Source organism: Cnephaeus nilssonii (genome assembly GCF_951640355.1).
Source record: "Cnephaeus nilssonii genome assembly, chromosome: 17".
NCBI lineage: Eukaryota > Metazoa > Chordata > Mammalia > Chiroptera > Vespertilionidae > Cnephaeus > Cnephaeus nilssonii.
Window position 1 is genome coordinate 11,180,234 of NC_137088.1, and position 22,924 is coordinate 11,203,157.

General features: G+C 41.1%; 1 protein-coding gene across 1 annotated transcript in view; it reads right to left on the reverse strand.

The window, feature by feature from the left end:
• ARPP21 (cAMP regulated phosphoprotein 21) overlaps positions 1 to 22,924 on the reverse strand; it is a 99,832-nt gene that overhangs the window by 24,664 nt on the left and 52,244 nt on the right. The window contains exon 18 of the mRNA XM_079795493.1: positions 21,600 to 21,726. Coding sequence (XP_079651619.1) covers positions 21,600 to 21,726 — 127 coding nt within the window. The remainder of the gene's footprint in view (positions 1 to 21,599; positions 21,727 to 22,924) is intronic.

Below are 22,924 nucleotides of genomic sequence, written 5' to 3' on the forward strand. Positions count from 1 at the left end.
TTTCTCATTGGGAACTCCAGACATAATATTGTTATATAATACTATTTTTTTTTTCTCCCGGGAGTCTAAGGGTTCAAATCAGGTTTGAATTTGGGTTCCATCATTATGAAATAAAGAAGAAATTTGAAGTCAGTCCCAGAGATTGCTATGGGCCCAAATTTGATTCTGCAGCCTGATTTATTGGAATGGCTGTCTATAGAATTGTAGAGAGATGGGTATTTGTCAAATATCAGGTTTCTCCATCTTATACCTGGCAGACCCAACAGGACCCATTTGTGCTTAGTCCTATTTCTCTGTCAGCTAGTTTCACCCCACACTGGAGAAATGAAGAGATAAATGAAGTTTAACCCCAACTGCAAGTATTTAATGGCCACATCATTATAGTAATAAATAAGTAATAAATTGCTGCCATAAGATAAAAATTGCTCCCCCCCCTTTTTTTTTTTGGTGAGCTTACACGATTTCCTTGGAATACTTCTGTGCATCTTAAATATATGTATATAATGAGCTTCCTAATTTCATTTTAGGAAATGTGTTATGATGCATTACAGTTTACACAAATAAAAGTCTTGGAGAGCATTGCATCTATAAAGCATGAAGATAACTTATTGTTCTGGCAAATGATAAAACTGCTTACAGTGGCAGCTGTGATTTATGGAGGCAATTCAAACACACTTGGAAAGTATATTAGCTCTGCCTCTGCCCACAAAGGGCGCATTTGAGCAGGGCAGGACACTCCAATGATAAATTACAGACCAGATCCAAGTGAAGGCGATTGGCACATAAAATGCCTAAAGGCTCCAAATTACAGCAAGAATGTGTTTTCCATGATAATCCCTCACATGCAGTGGCATCTAGGGCAGGCAAAGAACCAAATTAGTGCCTGATTGTTTTATTTTGTGATAGTGCTTAAAAAAAAAAAAGTAATGAAGCTTGTCTTGTTTTCATTAATAAAGGGATTGGCACCTCCATAGGCATTCAATATTACCTTAAGCAGGCGTGCCATTAAAACTACAACTGCTGGAGATTTACCGATTGGCTGAAGAATGGAACTTGGCAGAACCACGGGCCTATGTTTTACCAAAGAATCCAAAATGCCCAACTTTCTCTTTAAAGAGTTCAAACACGGCTCTAGCTGTGTGACACGCGTTAGAAACCCAGCAAGTTTCATGTTCAATGGAAGATCATTGAACAGAACATCTCACTTCCTTGGCTATTAGATACTCCCCATATGTAGGAAAGGGAAGACAGAGTCTTCCGAATCACTGTCCATTTTTTCTGCGGGCTTCATGCGGCACTCGGAGCTACAATTACCCATCACTCTTGCATTTAATCATTGATGAGCTAGTCCTAGGATTACCTGCATTTTACAGATGAGAACACGAAGGCGGAGTGGCTAATTTCTTCCAGGTCACACAGCTGTAAAAGGCAGAGATGTGAAGCCTGGTAATCTAACTCCTTAGTTCTTATTCTTAACTATTCCATTATATAGGATGCATTATATGTAATAATTATTGAGGCAGATCTGTTTAAAAGAAAGAATTTTTATCTTTCTGTCTCATTTTGTATCTCAGTGGGAGGAAACTACTTACATTCAATTAATTTAATAAGTATTGAAAGCATTCTACTTGCATTTACATTTTCACGTCACCTCTTTGTTTCTTGGGGAGGCTGAGCTTTGTTCCATGGCAGGAAAGCATGCGAAATCATACCCCAGCTATGCCCCACTGACAAGAGGAACTGCTGATTGATGCTCAGCACGCTGATGCCTCTTCACTTATGTAGTAAACTGAAGGACCCAGGGCAAGAGAGAGGACCCGGTTAACTACACGTTACAGCATTTCTGTACCAGACCCCATGCTTTCTGTTCTTACCTCAGCTGCTTAGCTATCACTCAGAATCAATGTCAGACATGTTTCTAACAAGCTATGTTATCACCCTTTACATGCAAATCAGAGGCAAAAAAAAGGGCAGGGCAAGGCAATCCTGCTAAGAATGTGACATGTTGACAGATGTAAACCAAGAACTGAACTATAGTCTTGGGGGGATGTTTAGGGTAAGAGCAGAGAATGTTATGCTCAGTGGACATGCTCTGTTTGGTGAAGTGGGAAAGTGAAATAACTTCTGCAAAATTTCTATCCAGAATTTAAGTTCTGTTACTTAAAATGATAACTGTCTTTTTCTAAATAAAGTCATTTAAGCAATTTTAAAAATTCTTCAGCGATTGCACATACATTAGACAGTAATGTATTTCTCATTATTTTAACTCTGTGTTGTGACTTTGTATTTCACCGAGAGAAGATAGAAAATTACCTCAGATCCTGAGAAGTCAGGAGGTTCTGGAAACTCCTTGCCATATCTCAAGTATTTTAGAACCCTTTATAGACTCATCTATATGTCTGTAACTATGGATTTCTTATATTTTATATGTAAACCACAGAGCTGTAATTTTAATGTGGTAGACTTGCATTTATCTCTCTACAACCATATAGAAAAACAAAAATGTATATATTTGCAAATGGAAAACTGCAACTATTTATTCCAGAAAAAATTATCCCGGGTAACCCTTTTTGCTAGGAAATCCTGTGTTCTTACTGACCTCTTCTGTGACCACACAAAACTATACTTGAGCAGGTAACCTGGAGTTAGGGATGTAGGTGTGCCACTTTCTGAGGTCAATGCCTGAGCTCACTCACTGTATCCTATGTGGTTTTCTCCCCTCAGGGATGCATGGAGGAAAGCACATAAGAATCCAAATTTAACTTTGAAGGCCTGGGTTTATATCAGCCTTAGAGCAAAAAAAAGAATACATAAAAAGAAAACCTGTGCTAAAATCTGTTGCCATATCACTTTATGTCATTCACAACTGATATTTCTATAAAAGGCTAATATGCAAATAGACCGAACAGTGGAACAACCGGTTACTATGTGTGCTGACCACCAGGGGGCGTGTGCAGAACATAGCAGGCATCGGCTGCCATCGGGGCGAGCCTCTGGTGGTTACTGAAAATTTTTTGCTCCCATGCACTGCAGTCCCGCCCGGCGCTTGCACCTGCTGCTGTCACCTGCCCTGATAGCTTGGTGCTGTCAGCGGGTACATGTGATGGTTGCTGGCCCCAATCGCCCCTGAGGGCTTCTTCACCTCCCCCTGCTCCTGAGGGGAGATTGGGGCAGCAGCTGCCACTCGCACCCACTGCTGGCACCAGTTCCAATCGCTCCGTGCTGTCAGCATGTGGGAGCAGTGGCGGCAGGAGCGGGCTGCCGGCAGACAGGGGCCTACGGCGGAAGGGGCCGCATGGGGGCACGGAGGATGGGCTGAGACCCACCCCTGTGCCTACAGCAGCCTCGCGGCCCACAGTTCCTTTCAAGGTGCATGGATTTGTGCACTGGGCCCCTAGTATATAATACAAGCCATCAGCTTTTAAAAATCAAAGCCATAATATAAAAGTAGACATTTCTAAAATACTATTATCATGCAGAAGTATGCACATTATACAGTTATCATTTCTCCTGACAAATATATGTCAAAAATTTCTCATGGGCTAATGCTGTTGTTTTTCATCTACCTTATATTTGTTTAATTTACCGACAAAAGTTAAACCTTTCACTCTATACTCTTCTATGGGACAAGGATGGACACTAACATTTAAGTTCCTAAAATAAGTTGATTTTTTAAAATGTATCTTTTTTACTTTAGTCATCCTTAGAAATTCAGCCTCCTTTGAAATCTTTGAGCTACAAAATAATTATTAGTAAAAATTTACTGTCAGTGCACAATTTCTGAATGTTTCCACAAATACTAAAAGGTGATGAAAACTTTGAAATGATACCACTTAACACAGGATTTCTGTGCTGGTACTGTGGGATGGCCCTGCCTAAGCCTCTAAATTGCCACTAAGTCAGTAGTGATTCCAAACCCAAGAAAAATGTACTATATTCACTTCTGTGAAGTTTATCAGATTTTATGGTGACCCTATAGGACTTGTGATTGCCAAAAACAGATCCACTGGATTAACCATTTTGGTAATCCACCTGGTCCCTTGGGCTGAGGTAATGGCTCTTTTTCTTAATTGATGTAACTGCCCAGTGAAAAGCATGGTGGAGGAGGCAGCCATTTCCTGACTCCTGAGGCACCTCAATGAGAGACAGGTGGATGTTACATACCAAGATGTTTACACACTTTTCACAAACTACAGTTCTTGGACAGGATTTGAAATCACAACATGGTGTGGACTCCCTCAGCCGTGTCCTAAGGCTATGAAAGAATCCACTTTCCACCAAGAGCTCAGTGGGAATGGAATCATCTTGCCCAAGGCGGGCGAGATGATTCAAGTGGGAGAATTGTTGATCAGAATCACTGGGGTTTTAATGCACGCAAAGCATTATATTAGAGAATTTTTTATGGGTTTCTTCAATCCTAGCTGTGTAGTCATACAGAACCACTAATTACACACCCATGTCCACAGGTTTTCCTCCATCATGTTGAACTATTTGATCCTATATTTGTACCCTTTAAGACTCAGAAAACCTGGTCTATCTGAACATTAGAATCAGTACATTTAGAAGAATTAAGTAATGTTGAGGAATGATGGTGCTCTATGGTTTACTCGGCTTTGTAGGCCAAATCTGGTTTTAAATTTTGGCTGTAAATACAATGCTAAATTAAGACTTAACAAAATGTCAACATATAAAAGTCTTCAAATTAAGGTTAAATTATACACTTAGAATGATCCTCTCCAACATTTAGTCTTTTTTTTTTTTTTGAAACTACCATTTGTTCATTTAAGACATGTTGACTGTGTACCTGCTCATGAGGTTATCAGTAGCAGGGATATGAGTAGTCAGGGTTATATTCTTTCCCTAGCTTTTTTGCCTTTCCCTAGCTTTTTTGCCTTTATGAACCTGACATTTACTAGAAATAAGGAGACATTAAAATAACAAAAATATATGAGGACCGTAAAGTTCCAGATTGAGGTACAATATACTAGTAATCTGAATAGCGTCACTCCTGTGTACATGTGCAATGCCAGTTGCCAATGTTACTGACTTTATGTAGAAGAGCAATTAAGTAAAATCTGAGAAATAGTATCAGCACTTCCCTAGCAGCATCACAAATACGGTGTTCAAGGTATAGTCTATCTTGTTTACTAAAACAAACAAATAATATTTTCCATGTAGTTACAGAATATCTCTGTAATTTTAGCTGATAAATAAGTGAAGAAATAGCAAATGACAACTGACTTACGGAAAAAAATTAAAGTGTAAGGATAATATATAACCCACATGCATGTGAGTGTGTGTGTATGTATGTGTGTATGTAGTTAACAAGTTTCCGACTTTGGTGCTGAGTGCTCTGTGTTTTGAAAAAGCTTTTATTTAAGTGTGTTACAGAATCACAACAGATTTGAAAGGATTCATACACGGGTGGTACCAAGGGCTTCAGTGAGGGATGACACCCTGGGTCTGTGTCTCCAAATATTACGGGATTTCTGCCTGGGCTTATTTAGTAGGGGCTACATAAACACTTTCTTAATTAATCCATGTTTGGCTGCAAAGTCAGTGTTCTGCTTTCACTTGGGAATTAAACCTGTGTTGAAACAGAACTCATGATACATACCCTGAACAAACTTTTTTTTGGCTAATATTCCCAGCGTCCCACTCTCCCCATAGTGCTCTTCCCTAAGAGCATCACCATCACAAGATATTGTGGATATCTCCACCGTACCTGAGCTCCCACTGTCTGTCATTTTGAGGAATAAAGAATCGCACTGGTTCTTCATTCCTCTCAGATCACGTTTCCCTCTGAGCATATTAACCCTTTGCACTCGCTTGCTTTTTCCTCGATTCCTTTATTCTACTCGGGATTCAATTTTTTAAATACCCCAGATTTTACAAAGCACAGCAGTAGAATAAAAAACTGGAGTTTCTTTTCATACAAACTTATTAATTTGGATTTTTTTATATTTCAAATTATTGATACATTCAAAGAGTAATTTTAATCTCAACATCCGAGTGCAAAAGGTTAAAATATGCTCTTTAGAAACAGAGTAGAACACCAGTTTTGCCCACAGCCTCAGTGAGACACCTTCATGGGCATCAAGGCACAGAGAGGAGGAGGAGGTGGTGCAGGAAAGCTGTTCTCCAGTAGGAAGTCCCTGCCTTCGTGTGAGCGATATTCATGTATAAAGAATGAAGACTGTAAGGGTGCAGAGGCCCTACAAGTAGCTTTGTCTTACAAATAGTCAAAAACGCTAGCCAGGTATCACATTTTTCATGTACCTTGCCTACACCTAATTCCTTAGCCATCTCCTAATCTTAATCATCTCTGAACATATCCCTAACCACACAGAAAGCCAACATCTGCTGTATCAGATGGTATTCCTGACAACATAGATACCTTTAAAAATATGAAAGGAAATGTGCACCCAATTTGACCCTGATGCTATTCTGCCCCCCAGGGATTCTTTAGAACCCAGGGAAGGAAACAAATCAAAAGAATTCTTAAAGTGGATTAGCTTTAGGCCAGCGTTCTTAAATACCAGTGGCATATTAATTGCTTGAGGATGCATTTTGGAAAAGCTGATCTGAGTATTACAATGAGTTATACTTAGTTTAAAACAACACAAAACAAAAAAAACTTCTTTGAAGATACTGGAGAAATGCATCTAATAACACTGCTTGGGGAGAGGTGGTGCCCAGCCCTCAGCAATTCAGGGAAATCTAGCTATCTGCGTTATTTATTTATTTAATACTCACCCGAGGACAGGCTTAGAGAGAGAGAGAGAGAGAAACATCGATCGGTTACCTTCTGTAAGCTCCTTGACCCGGGATGGAACACACAAACCAGGTATGAGCCCTGACGGGGAATGAACTGGCAACCTTTTGGTGCACGGGTTGACACTCTTACCAACTGAGCCACTCCGGCAGGCTATCTGCATTTCCTATAAGCTCCCCTCTCAGTGGTAACGCAGGTGGAACATCTCTCTAGAAACAATAATTGAGGAGCCACGAGAGTGCATTTATGTTCCACCACTACCTTTCCGAAGGAAGGGTCCAATCCCCATGGTTCTGTGGTGGGGTCTTTCACTCTTTAAGAGTTTCTGTGGGCTTTCACGATGCCCCCACATTCGTCCAGGTATGGAATGTAAGTTCTGATGAAGTAAGGAGGTTCGCCTGGCGTCTTAAGACATCAGGCTCCCAGATGGTTTCTTTTCCTACCTCCGCACCTGTGAGCTCCCCAAATAAAGCCATCTGTGGAGATTGCACAGGGGTTCTGGCTTCCCTGGAGACTCTCCCAGCTTCCAAAACCAACCGAGGCTGCCGCTACAGATCTAGCAGAAAGAGCCAGGCGGCAGCTGTCGCCATAGAAGTGCTGGCTGTCATTACCAGGCGAATGTACAGAATTCATGTCGCCAGTCTCCAGGACAATACCAGAGACCCCGAGGCCACCAGAGGAGAGGCACAGGCAGAGAGCTCCCTGGTTGCTGAAAGCTGGCATCACCAGCCCACATAATTTATAGTCTGTTACTGTCACCACAGACCAACAGCAAGCACAACAACAAATGGGGGGAAAAGCAAAAGCTTTCCGTTGGCTGTTTCTCACAGACCCTTGAATAAATCTGCGCATGTCCTTCTTAGGTTTTTCATCTCTGTTTATAAACACTCTCCCAGATACAATGTGATGCTTAATACGGGCCGGGGCAAAAGTACGTTTACATGGAAAATATCTATTAATCATAGGTAATAATACAAGAATAAATTGTTTCACATACAACTGTACACCTACTTTCGCCCACCTCTGTATAGTCCACCTCCTTGCTGAGTGCATGATGTAATTCCTGCAGCACTGAGTGGCTCAAATGGGAAGAAACAAAGTTGGGAGAACTTCTGTTTGTGTTCTGGTTGACTCCATTTTGCAGTAAACCAATCTCAAGTGCCAGGGTTGGCCAACAACATGATCAGAACGCGTTGGCAAAGCACACTGGCTTTCTGCACTTAGTATCTCTCTTCATTCCCTCAGTTTAAAAAGCATGGGCAGGCTCTTAAAGCCAAGGAGAGAGGACTCGGGAGAAACCGAACTCGCCCACAATTTGATCTCGGACTTCTAGCATCTTGAACTGCAAGGAAATGAATGTCGGTTGTTTACACCACAAGGGCAGAGACTCATTCTCTTACCTTTTCTACTTGTTACGAATAGAGGTTAATCTATGGGTGGATTCTTAAATTCCTGATGCTCCGAAGTGAACAGGTGGTTTGATGACCAGGAAAAAGAAGAGGTAGCCTCCATTCGCTCAATATCCTTCAGCAACCGACAAGCTCAGCCACAGAATAACTTAGAAATCAACGACTGTATGCGCATGTTCTCTATCATGGTTAAGAGGGAGAAAGTGGGTTGCGAAGAGGTTGAGCTTTGGACTCACTGCTACAGGTTTATTGATCTCCAGGGGCACAGGGAGAGCTTAGGACTTAAAATCGCATCAGTGAATTCCGCATACTTGCTGAGTGAAGTCCCTGAAATTAGGTTGCTTAGATTCACCTTCTATAAATGCACATGTCTATTTTTAAAGTGTTTGAGCTCACGGGGACTTACTTAGCAGCACACTAAATCATTGTGTCATATGTTCTGTCTGCCAAGTACTACATTAATTTTTACAGGAGTTATCCAACATGACATTGTGTCCTGCCCGAGTTTAAAAAATACCTTTTATACACATTTCAGAGACCAAAAATACATGTAAAAATAAGTGCTAGTAGTCATTTAAATTTAGTTCATCTGGACAATCACATTCACGCACACACAAACTTTTTTAAAGCCCCATTTCCCTTTCTATTTGAACGTTTAGAAAAGCTCAAGGCAACAGTGAGAACATGCCCATTTCAGAGCTGAACTGTTTCATTAACGGGAAATAGAGCAAGTGGTGGGCAGGGGGGTCTTACAGTCAATGGCTCATCGGATCAAGAGCACTGGCTCTCATCTCAAGTGTAGTTCCCATGCCTGGCAGCTAGCAGTGCGAAGGGCACTAGGGAAGGAGCCAGGGAGCAAATGCTTCCCTGGGATTTTTCCCAACATGCCTGTTGTCAGGGAAACCACCTCCTTTGTGTGGTCTATTCAGAGGCTCTGGAGGTAGAGCTTAACTCAGAGTGTGAGCTCCTTGCACTGTGTCATTTTTAACAATGGAAAATTAAAGAGACAAAAATGGTTGACAGGAGGAGGAAAACGTACCCTGAAGTTCTGTAGAGTTGTCCCTGTGTTGGAAAAGCAGCAGCAAAGCCAATAAGAATAAGAAATACGTGTTGAGTATAGAACTTAAAGGAGATAAATGAGAGATTTGAAAGCCCTAGTTCCCTCCCCCCAGCCCCCACCCCAATATTTGCTTTCTTCTTGGAGAGGAAACCAGGAGCACAAGGACTAAACTGAGAAACATTTCATGTTGTAATTGCTCTTTCTCTCTGAGGTACTGGTTGGGGGATCCCACATGACTGAGGCAATGTGCTAGGCCTCCCTGGATGTACGAGGTTGGGAGTGGGGTGATTAATTATTGCTATTAAAATTGTGTCACATATGATTACAAATTGACATTTAAAATTTTCCATTTATTTGCTGCCAGTCTATAAAAATACAATTAATTCCTGTATGTTACACTCTGCAACACTGTTAAATTCACTTATTAGTACTAGTACTTTCGTAGACTGTTTTGAAAATTTTAGGTAAGCATGCATGCCATCTGCAAATGCAGTTTTACTTCTCAAAAAATAGTGTCACACAAATGTTGTAAGAATCAGTTATAATGAGGATTTTTGAATAGATAAAAATGCATTAATAAGAATGTGGCATGATCTATGATTTCAACCAGGTATGTGTCTGTAACATGCATAAACAAGCAAAAATAGAATTCATTGTTGTGGTAGTGGGAGTTTTTGTGTTTTTTAAAAAATTACTGTAAGTACTGTTGAAAACAACAATTGTGTTTTCACAATTTATAAAAAGCTACATGCACACACACTATTAAAACAACAAAATTAACATTAGGACTGTCTTGTCTTTCTCCTAATTAATGCATAATTTTTAGCTATGGCGGGAGCTTTTCTGATTTAGTTTTTGTCCTGGGATTGTTCTCTCTGACTCACCTCCCCAGTAAAAGCAGAGCCTTTCCTACCAGATAGATCTAGTTGGTCCTAATTGGGGAAATCAAGGTCTCCATCAAGATTCACTCAAGAGCACATGAACTTCTGTAATGGAATACCATCCACTCTGGTTAACACCGTCCTTGCATAGAGGAGTGATTAGAGTGATATTTGTTTATAAATTGTTTCCTTGAGAAAAAAAAGCATGCAAACCTACTTGGAGCTAAGCCTGAAAGATTCTACTGCCTGGTCTTACAATACCATGGTGTGAGTACTCCATTACAGCATCCTGCATTTCTGGCCTCTATTCTGGCCCCTCTTTCTGCCATTTATTTTTTTATTCTCGAAACAGTTATAACCCACAATAGCTCATAACAAGTGCAATGGTGCTGGACCTACTGCAAAAATAAAAAACCAAAACCAACAGAGTAAGAACATCTGAGAGAACCTTAAAGATGCAGTTTTAATGAGTCTCTGGGAGCCTCCAAGGAAGTGGAGTGGGAGTCAGGGACATGTTAGCAGGCAATTAGGGGTTGGTGGGAGGCCTTGAAGGGCAGCAAGATCTCTGCAGCCTGGGAGGCTCAGCTGACAACTGTGGAGAGCACCTGGATGAAATCACAGAGGGGGGGGGGCGGGCACAGCTTCAGGGATTTGGACAACAGTGTAAGTGCGACAGCTTGTGCACATTGCTAACATGTATTCACTGAAAGAGCATGTGCAAAAAAGCCTCTGCCATAACACCTGGATCAATGAGTGACTCGACGTGCGAGCTCCAGCAGCTCTAAAGAGGGCCTGTGAGTCACTGTGGGTTAAAGGAATTATACTAACTCTACCGGGCACACAAAACCCTGTAGCCTTCCTGGGTTCTAGTCCTAGTTGCTTGGCTCCAGAACCGTTATGTTGCTCTCATTTGGACAGAGGGCCCTTGGCATTTTAGAGCTGGTGGGGCTGATTCAAATTTTGTTCTTCTGCTGATGATTTGGGGAAAGGGCAAGCTAGGGTGGAGGTTTGGCTGGGTTTAAATTGTGTCCCTGCAGAAAGTAGCTATACGCGAAGACGAAATCGTTTTAAAGAGCAAGCTTTTCAGGGCTACTCACTTCAGGGGTAGTATCCTTTCCAGTCGCTGATTTGCAAATTGCTTTCCATTCAAAATTGGAACACTGATGTTTTAAGCAATCATGAACCCCTTGGAAATGACTAATTTAAACACCAGCTGAATGCCTAACCGCTTTCCTGCGGATGCCACTGTATCTTTGAACTTGGAAAGCAGGATAAAAGTCACATCGTTCAACATGCTCTTCCCTCTTTTATCACTAAAGCTCTCTAAGTGAAATCCCAAATCCTGAGGGCTGACTGCATGCTGGCTCCCAGAACAGCAAGGTGAGAGAGAGAAATAGCCAGCACTCTCTGTGTCTGATGGGGGGGGGGGGGGGGCGGGAAGATTCTGCACGTTCTTTGCAAGCATCTGAGTGTTAGATTTTGAATGTCTCTGGAAGAATAAAGTGTCTTGTCTCATAATGCAGAGGGATGTGATGAGTGGAGTGGAAAGAAATGAGACTGATAAAGGGAAAATGCAGACAACTAAAACATGATGTGGAAAACACCCAGAGTTTGAAGTGAAAAGCCTGTTTAATATTAGGAGAAAGGAAAAGAAAAAAAAGTTTAGAGAACTTGTGTAGAGTCAATAATTAAAGACAGAAAATAAAATAAGAAAACAGATTTGAGAATGGGGTGGAAATGGAGACTATGAGCAATTACAAAAAGGGGGCGCTTCCTAAGAAAAATGGGGTCGCTCATAGATCCAGGTGACAACTGACAGCAGGAATTGTTGGGATCAAATGAACAAGAAATAAAAGGAAGATGGGGAAAAAGGGAGAAAACAAAAGTTCTTAAACTTTTCTTAATTTAGTTCCCCTAAATCATTAGGTAAACCTAATCATTAGGTAAACCTGACACTTGGGACAAGGTGTTTGGGTTCTTTAGTTTTTTTTCTAAAGTATTCAGATTCCTTCTTAGAAAAACGGGAAGGTTAGAGTTTTCAAAAACCAGAATTTTTATGCGGATCTTGTCACCTTTTCTCAGCATCTCTAATTTGTTTAAGCTACTGCTTTCCACTTTCCCTTGCATAGTACAAAGAAAATAGGAAGTAAGGCAGATCATATAGCATTATCTTATCTTTATAGAAAAGTAGGAATCCTAACCATGCCAGTAGTGCTTAACTACATAACAAATGAAAAGGTAAACACCAGAAGTTACATCAAATGCAAAGTGCTAGAAAGCAGCTACTCCATACGTGTTAGATAAATCCCTTTTCTTATAACTTCCCAGGGGACAGGGGGAACCTTGCCGTCTCTATTGGCTTGGGAACTTGTTTGATTTCCGGGCTTAAAAATAGCATGATTCCTATTATTGCTCCTAATAATGTTAACTTTCCCATAATCGCAGTTTAATACTTTTCATTCCCATTTCCATAAATGGAATAATTAGACCAATTAATGAAAGAAACATGAGCATTTCCATAGAAACCGTTTCTAGACTAATATTTTCAGAACAGCGTGTTCCACATGGGCTTCTCCATGTGACTCCCACTGATGTTAACAGAAGTGAGACAATTAAATCCTCATGTAACTCTTAGCTAATTGACCCGCCGCTGTTAGTAACATCACGATGCCGACACCCAGAGTACAAACCGCTGCTTCAGGCCTTTCGAGTGGAACAATTTTGGGGTTGCTTCCCTGAGTGGTTATTGGTAACACATTTTTTCTCAAATTAAAAATATATATTAATGGGCCTTTGAATATTAAAATGTAGGAAAAGTATATGTGGAATGCTTACACAAATAAGTCTGCATTAAAATAATCACATTTGGGAATGACCATTTAAGATAAAAGGAGAAAGCCCACTGTCTATGTATTAATCTCTGATGGGTCACACTGGTATTCCAAATTCTTTCATTAGCTGTGGTGCGCCTTCTCCCCGTCTCCAGCCGACCCCAACGGCAGGAGAAAGTCAAGGTGAGGCATCATATGGACAAAGAAAGAGAAAAGGTTTCTTCTTAACATAAAACCTCTCTCAATTCCATTGACACTGACTGCTTAATTCGTCAAGCTACAACTCCAGAATTCGCTGTCCACTTTGCGCAACTGCTCTGCTTAAACAAATTTATAGACTCCATTTAGGTACATTTTGCCCCATTCCAAATGTGTTTCAGAACACTAAAGAGGTAATAATCTCCCTTCTCACTAGGCACTGCTAATAGAAACCACACGCTAATACCACAAAAATATTCTACCTCAAGGGAAAAACAACTAAAGCTAAACGTGTTCTTATTTATTGAACTTGTATGCAGACCTATCGGGAAAGGAACTGGGGCTTTGGCCTATTTCAGATATACACGTTTCATAGCTAATTACACCTTCCTGCCAGAGACACCCCCGAGTCCATTCCTTTACTATGCATCTAGAAGGAAAGGAACATCAAGAAGGAAAGACTTGCTGTGAACCGGGGGTGGGGAGTGGGGCGCGGGGGGAGAGATAAGAAGGTGGCCAGGGCCTGGTTATTCACTGCCACCTGAACTCACCTAAAATGAGTTGTGATAGCAGCATTATTACATTACATTTACAGAAAGTCCCAGATTGCTAAGCCCATGATACCAAACCTGCTGTACTCCTGAAAGTGGCCCAAAGGTTCTATGACATATTCTTTGGGCTTTGAACTTTGAAAAATGTGTTTATTCATTTATTAATGTGAATTGGTTTGTTTGGCTGTCTATCTCCTTGATTTCACAACATTTAACTACAGTTTTGCTCTAAAATCTATGTTTGAATTGAATGGCTGAGAGGTTTCCAATTAGCCTTTGAAATCTTTACATTCTCTTTCTCTCAGACATTCCCTATGCATGCCAACATGAAAATAAGTACACATATTATTCATTCTTTCAACACTTATGAGTATTTGCTATGTAGTAGAATCATGCTGTGTTTCTTTTCTAACTCATAATTTGGATTTGTAAACATTAGCACATTAATTCTAGCTGTATACTAGCTACAATTCATAAAATCATATGATGACTATGAAGTATTAGATTTGTGCCTAAACTACAAATAATGTCAAATAAAAGAGTATCTTTGGGTGGTGCTTTTCTTTTGCAATGCCTTATATATACAGGTCAGTCATGGCTAAAAACGTGCTGTCACATTGTGCTTATGATGGCAGACCAGCAGCATGAGCATCACCAGTGAGTGTGCTAGAAATGCAGAATCTCAGAATGCACCCCAGAATTACTGCATCAAAATATGCACTGAACAAGATCCTGGCAGGCACATATACACATTAACGTTTGAGGAGCACTGGCATCTGAAACCCTCCCTCGAAAACCACACAACCACATGAGAGGGTGGGCGTAGCATTTACAAGCTCAGTTAGGATTCTTTACAGGCCTAGAGTTGAATTGCTCTACCTAACAAGACAAAAGGCACTTTGGACTTTTGTTCCAGAGAGGAACAGAAAAATCGAATGTCCTATTGTATAGTTTGTATTTTCGACAGGCAGACCCCCCCCCTCCCCCAAACTCTGTATTTCTTCCTTGAGGAACACACAACTGGTTTTCAGGGTATTAGAATGAAGGTTTGAATCAATGCAATCTCTATCCTAATGGTCAGACTGTGTATCAGAATGACTCTTGGATCATGCTGTTATCCTATCAGTTAGCAAAGTAAAGCCACCAGGATCTACACTCCCTGACCTGGCTTCCTCTTCCCTCCCCATCCCTCTGTATGCCTTTCTTTCTTTTACAGAGATTTGCAATCTTTATCTCACCCATCATTCTTCTCTCTGATCAACTAGACAACAGAAAGCTTGGTGGAAGGCTTATTTCCATCTTCTCTGTCAGGGCAGGGGAAGATGATGGTGAAGCTCCAATTTCTCTCTAATGAAGGGTGGCGGTGGGGTTGGGGGGGGGGGGTTGTGATAACATATATCCAAGTTTCCTGGATAGTTTCACTTCTCTTTCTGTGCTCTCCTTATAACCCGCATGTTAGAGGGTACTGAGTTCACAGTCAAGGGCCAAACCTCCCAGGTCAGACTCTGTCAGCTTGCGTGAGCCTGCTATTCCACGTTGGGTGGGTGGGGGGTGGGGGCTGGCCTTCAGTTTCCTCATTTCGCAAAACTGAGAGATTAAATTCCTTTTCTATTTCTACTATTCAGGTCTCAGGATGGCCGTTGGACAGAGTGTAAGAGCAAGTCCAAGGGAGACTTCTGTTGAAGAGTGAGAAAAGAAGCTCAAAAACTTCTAAAGACCTCACCATTGTCTCCTGCAAGAGATTCAAGTCCACAGGCTTAAAGAAACATGGCAGAAGCCACGTAAGATTTTGCAATATGATGCATTTTTAAGATGACCTTTTCATAATTTCTTTCTGAACTATACTTTGAAAAGTAAAACATTTTCATGAAAAATGTTCAATACAACTGGCTTTTACCCTAAATGACTCATTCGGCAGATGGGTGGGAGAAGGGGGGATTTTAAAAAGCAGAGGTTAGAGGCATCTTTACAGTTTTCAGAATCCACACCAAATGATTTACTACAGACATAAGTTCATCTAATTGAAATTCACCCAAGTTCTGTGTTTTTTCGCCCTTCCTGCTCTGCAGCCATCTTCTCTTTTTATTCTATTTTCATGATACTTAAGATGATGGTCTATTAGGAAAGCAGAGCTGTTGGATTGTCTGTTTAAACAGTTATCCACATTATTCTTCTACCTAAACCTAAAGTAATATTACCTGACATTAAGCAGCAGTATTGAAAGCTTGGCAAGTAAGAGATATAGGCAGCAACTTATAGATCAGCTATATATGTTCAGAGGGCCTTTACCTTATAGACTATTTCTATGGAATTTTCTAAGTTATTTTAGGGAATGAAACAAAATAATAGCATGCTCTGAATAACTCCCATCCTGAGTCTTTGAGGATACTGGGGACAACCTTTGCCTTGGAATTCATTTTAGGATTTTTAGAAGTCTTATAGTTGGAGTCATGAACATGCACCTCTCAGCAACTGATAAAACTAAAACTAGTAAATAGAAAATAAGCAAAAGTATATAAGTTCTGAACAACAAAATATGATCAGGATTTCATTTACATGTATAGAATGTTCCACCCAACAATAGCAGAATACTCATGAAACATTGACCAAGATAAACCAACATCAACAATTTTATAAGAATTTAAACAATGTAGAATGTGTTCCCTGATATATAACGGAAAATCTCTAAACACACAATACATCTATCTCTACATAATCCATAGTTCCAAAAGGAAATCTCAAAAATTAAAAATACATAGCATATTTATATGTGTAGTATATTCATTTTGTGTGGACACAGCTAAAGCAGAGCTGAAAAGGAAACTCATAGCACTAAATGCTTACATTAGAAAACAGTTTTCAAATCAATAATCTAACAATCTCCAGAAACTACAAAAAGTAGGGCAAAACCTAAAGTGAGCAGAAGAAAGAAAAGAATAAAGGTAAATGCAGAAGTCAACAAAATTGAAACCGTTAAACAATAGAAACAACCAATGAAACAAATAGCTAGTCCTTTGCAAATATCAATAAAATTGATAAAGCTAGCAAGACTGACAAAAATAAAATGAGAATTTAAAAGTCACCACTATCAAGAATGAAACACGGTATCACAACATATCCTGTAGCTATTAAAAGGATAATGCATCCTGCTAACAACTTAGATGAAATGGACACTTCTTCAATTACCACAAACTACCAAAAAGTCAGCAAAGATGAGAGTCTGAGTAGTTCTATAACCATAATTAATTGAATTCATAATTAAAAAGCTCTGGAAATTATCTTCAAATATAAAGTAAACAATAATGTTTCTAAAAATCTCCAGGCCCAGATGGTTTAACTGGAATATTCTATCAAACATTTTATCACCAATTTTACACAATTTCTTTCAAAACATAGGAAACTGGTTAACCAAAGAATTTGCATACATATATGCATAACCCATACACACAGACAATAGTATGGTGAAGGCCTGGGGTGTAGGCTAGAAGGGGTAAATGTGGGAGGAAAGGGGACATCTGTAATACTTGAAGATAAATAAATTTTTAAAAATTAGAAGAGAAACACTTCCCAATTCATTTTATGATGCCAGTATTATGCTGATACCAAACCATGATTTATTCATTCCCAAAAGCCCATTTGTAAACGCATACAGGACCTTACAAGCACATTTTTGTTTCTTTTAGGATATGCCCAAGATTTTGGAGATCCAAGAATGACGCTACATATATTTCCTTCTAAGTGGAGTTGGAGACACTATCTTATAGGAATTCCCCCTGCCCTTTCCAATGTGTGATTTATGCATAAATGTTTCAGCCACTCTCTGCCATCTGCTGTTGTCCAGCTCTAGGAAGTCATGTGGAAGCGCATGGTGCATTGGGAAGCAAAAGTCCAGGTTCCTGATATGTTCTGTTCTTAAGCCAACCTGTGCATTTGAATAATTAATAGTCATCTGCTTCTGTAACAGAGGCCTGGTTATTTAGTTCCAACATGCAAGTTTCTGTGTGATCATCCATGGCACCAATGAAGACAGAACCAGTACCTTTGCTTAAGTTGTTACCATGAAGTGGTTAATGAACACCTGGCTGTTCCTTTCAACTCAACCTTGGGACCCAGAGTAACCTATTTCACCTCTCTGAAAAGCAGGAGTGCTAACAGCTGTATTTCCCTTATAATTTTGCGGTGGGGAGTAAACATTGCAATGTTGGTAAACACTAAGTACAGCATCTAGCCCATAAGAGATCCTGATCTCGTGTTGTATATAATTATTGCTAACATTTCTGTGCCTTAAAGATGTTATTAAGAGTAAAATCAATGAGTAGCGGCAGCTCATCCCGGGCTAACCCCCTGACTGTTCCCAAGGCCTCCTTTTCTCTGACTTCTTAGTGAGCCAAAGCAGTCCAACCTGGGCTCAGTTCCCCCACTAGGCCCTTCCTTGTTTCACTGTCCCCCGCTTTAATAAACGTCCTATAAAAAAAGAAAGTAAAACCATGGCGACATAGGTGTTAACTAAAAGCAGTATAATAATTGCCTCCTAAGATGGGCTGGAAGGTTTGTTCCTCAGCACTTCATTTCAGTGTCTGGCCACTGAGCAAAATCTGCTCTCCAGTAAGACACTCTCGCATCCAAATCTTTCAAAGCCAGAATGATTTGAAAACCATAGTTGTTTTTGTTGTGTGTGTGTTTTTTTTTTAGTTGTAACCTAACTGCCTTTCTATGGAGTCTTGGTTATCAACAATTGCCTCATAAAGAAAATTGCCATCTCCTCCACTGTTGTGGGTATCTGCTAATGCCAAATTGACAATAATCAATTTTTCCATTAGAGACATAAATTAAAGATTTTACTTTTCCCCACATAGGTAGCTACAAAGTTCAAATACCACTTTGCAAGCCTGCTAATAATTTCTCCAAAGTTTTTAACATTCATGGCCTTTATTTATAATCATCACCAACATAAGCTGCTCCTGCCACATGCTTAGCACCTTGATCACCCATTCGCAGAGCAAAGCGTTCAAAATCACCCATAGAAGGCTCTTCTGACCCCTCTATGAGCCTCAGTGTCACTTAAGTGTTCTATTTATCAATTATGGAACATCCAATTCGCTTTCTAAAATCCCACTATGGATACTGTTCAGGCTTTAGAAAGATGTAGTAACTTACAGCAATTTCAGGGACACTTTTTCTATTGTAATTAAATAAAGATTAAGAACGATGACAAGAAGCAAATTAGGATTAAAATCTCATTTGGTTTCAGCTGACATACCCTTGTCTTGTTCTAATGCTTAATCACATGATAGCTGGATTTGCTATGCTACAATCTGGTGTCAGTGCCAGTAAAAGATGGAAGAGAGTCAGATCCAGGATGCAAAACTGTAGGAGACAGGAGGAAGAGTGAGGCAGGGCATAGGGGTGTGCCATGCCCACACTGGTTCAAGGTCAGCTTAAAGATAGAGAGGGCCTATCTTTGAGCTCCTTCAAGAAATAATGTTTTTATAGCTATCTCAGAGAGGCTATGTCCTCTATGAGATAGCCCACTGACAAAGAATTGCTCCCCCAAACAACCCTGCCATGTCCCTTTTTGAAAGTCTCAGACATTGTCACTGAATCAGCAAAAGGGCCGCCACCTGTAGGACCAGGAGCCTCCATGAATGTCACAAGACATTGCACAAGTCCTGGATTTTATTAGCAGAGGTGATTCTCAGTGAGGTCAGGCGACATCATCTGCCTTCCCAAACCTTCAGCAAATTCAACACGGCAGTGGATTTTAGGTCTGTTGTCACCTGTGATGACCACAAGAACTAGCTGCTCAAAGGTCTCAGTCCACGTGTGTATACTGATGTTTCACTTCTGGAGAAAGCACTGTTCATGTATCATTTCTCTTTTCTCACCTCCCCAACCACATGCGCTGCCACTCACTTCCTTCCTACCTAAAGCACTTGCTTCTATTTTGAGCACCATACTGCTCCCCAAGGCATTCTTCTAATGGCAGTGTCATTCTCTTGCCTGGGGGTGGCATTTCCATGGTGAGGTGGGAGCAGGGACCAGTCAAAGCCATCAGGCTGCCACGGAACATGGTTGACGCTAGTTAGTGCTCTCTGAGATGGGGAGGGTGGCTCCTGCGTCCCTAAATTCTCTCACTTGTAAAGAGATCACATGTTCTTTCTTATGTGGACACTCGTGAGGAAACCTGAGGCTTGTTCTTAACCTGAGTCCGCTGCCCAGTTAACACATCCATCCAACTTCCTCGGCCCCTCACATGGGCCCAGAGATTACAGGGTTCAAGGGTTCCAGAACATTTATAACCACATTCCTATTCATCAACTACACTCTAACACAAGACCGAAATATCTGTTTCAGTCGCACAACGGCACGAAATGAAATTCCAAATTATTTGTATAATTAGCGATATGCACCTTTCTCCTCCTAAAGGCATTAGGAACCAAAAGCAAACCTTCACCATGGCCTTTGGACCAATAGCTTGAAAATTATGAATAAGATAATTCTTTGATACACATTCGCCAAAGAAAATAAGATAGTGCAGAATGCACACAACACATTACTGTAGTCTATATCGAAACAGATAACACAATTACTACCAGATGACAGAGATAATAACTTTTTCCAACACTCAGAGAAAATTGTACCAAATGCTCTTTTTAAAAATTTTTTTAAACCTTTCGTTTTCTTATTACTGAAAAGGGGTAACGTCAATTCAGAGGTCAACAGCGAATGTTTCCCAAACTGACACAGTGTTGACACAAGACAGTCTGGTTGGATGCTACATGTTTCTCTAGTTCCTCTCCCACAGCCTTTAAATGGCCACGAGGTGACCTGAAGACCATAAAGCTCTCCCAAACACAGAGGAACGTAATCACCGCTCCAATCTGACAAAATGCTGCCGCTGTCAGCATGAGTGTTGTTGGGGGGAGTGGGGGTTGTTATTGGTATCAATCCTCAGCAAGAACTGTACGTTTTGTCATAGCTTATAACAGTGGTACATCTTCTGTTTCTCTCTCACACATACATCTGTAGCTATTATATTCACACACTGAGTGCAGAAATCTGGTGACAGATTACGGAGCAGGCATGGGTGAGCAGCCCTGGGGGGGCACTGCTCTAACAGGACCTACTTACGGAAGGCAGGCAGGCTCCCCAGTCCGGCGGTCTGGTCTTCAGCATGACAGTGAGCCCTGCGGCGTGGTCAGCAGGAGGGACAGACCCCTCCCCCCAGCACAAGTCCCTCAGCCGTGCCAGGCGGCTGCTGCTGTCTGGGCGCCGGCATCCCGTTAGGAGTGTGACACAGTAGGGAAAGAGACCGGTTCACTGTGAGACCTGCTACTCACTCTCGTACAGTGCATCGGCCCCCCTTCCCACTGCACAGTGGCTGCCGGGCTCTGGCCGGAGGCGGGTGGCCCTCGGGACAGGGAGCCGTGGAGTCCGAGTTGCACCGGGACACAGGCTGCAATGTCAGTGGCCTCCTTCTAAAGACAGGGCTTTGTAGGACGGGGTCCCCACCACCTAACGTGGTCCCCTAGCCGTAGGAACTGGGGAAGAATGCTCTTGAAGTTGAAATCGGGAAAAAATAAAAAGGTCTGCACTGGGAAGACGGGTATGGTTGTCTCTCTGCTTCAAAATAAACTAAGAGGATTCCAAACTAGCTCGTGGAGACTGTGCTTAGCATGCATGCCTGGGATGCTGAGTGACGGGGACTTCACCTTCTGGTACCTGTTACTTTCCCACCTAGAGGTAATCCAACGCCCCGTTATCTTCCCCGGAAAAGGGAAAGGAGCTGGTTTAAATTGCTGCACTTGAATATTCCTCCGGAGGGCACAGCTGAGAGATTTACGTGCAAAAGTAAGTGGGTTAGAGGAGGAGACGGGAGACCGATTTCAAGTACCTGCTTGCTGTGCTGTCTGCGGCATCTGCTGGCCTCTCTGAGCACTGTACTGAACCGAGGCCATGGGCCGGTACTGCTGCGTGGTTGAGGTAGGGTACTGACCAGATGGGTAGTAATATATGGGCATCTGTGGGAGAAAGGGAAAAACAGCAGGGAATGACAACTGTACATTAAGTAAAGTTTTTAAAATCTAAAATATATTGTCATCTTATGACATCCTTGTAGTAGATTATAAACACAGCCGTCAAAATCTTCTCCAAGCCTAGGTGGGTGCTATCATCCCATGAAGAGTGGAAATCGATTTCCCATGTCCTTGAACCTGCCCCACGAGGCAGAAATGATGACTCTGAAGACTCCTTAAGAAGACTTGCAGCTTCCACTTTGTGGGAGGAGAGACCAGGCACCAGGACAAGACTTCAGGCTACCCAGCTGGAGAGGATCATGGGGCGAGCAGAGGCACCCCAGTCAACAGGCTACACCAACGTTCTAGGCATGGGGGTGAGGCCATCTGGATGTTCCAGCCCCAGGCACGTCACCCCAGCCAATGCCATGTGCAGAGAGAAGAGCCATCCCTGCCGAGGCCTGTTCAAACTGCTGACCTAGTCATGGTGGTTGTTTGAAAACACTGAATTTTGTGTTTTATAAAAATGAAACAAGTATGCATGACAAGTCAGACAAAACTGACCTTCAAGGTATTCAACAGTTCATTCTCTGCATAAGTTCAACATGTTTCCATGTCTGCCCATGGACTGCATCTCAAGAGTTCTTTTCATTGTTCCATAGTTGAGTAATCAATTTTAAAATGTTTACTAAAATCATTTAAAATCACTATGGGTTATAACCTATACTTTCATCTTTATTTCTTCTAAAATAGAAATTCATGGATGTCCAAACTGATCATGAATAATGAACACTTGTTTTGTTTTCCCCATTCCTCTTTCTACTTTTAAGTCTATTGAAGGGGGAATAAAATAATTTCTGTTGCAGACATACCAGGGGCTCTGAGCTGTCTTTGCTCTGGCTGTCCACTAACAGAAATTCCTTCATGGAGGAAGGACATTTTTTTTAATCTTTCAATTAAATATTCTTCCATCTCTTCTCTTTGACAGCAGAAATGGATAAGAACACTTCTATGCTATTTTATAGTAAAGTATAATTATATGCTACATAATTTTCCCAATAATTATGCTTAAAGTATTTATTAGCAAAATAATTGATATAATAATGAAGCCCTTTCTCCTATAACTTAAAATTATTTTTCATATCTCCTTAAATCCTATTAGCAAAAAGATATCCCCGAGAAGGCCACTGAGGATGAACTATTA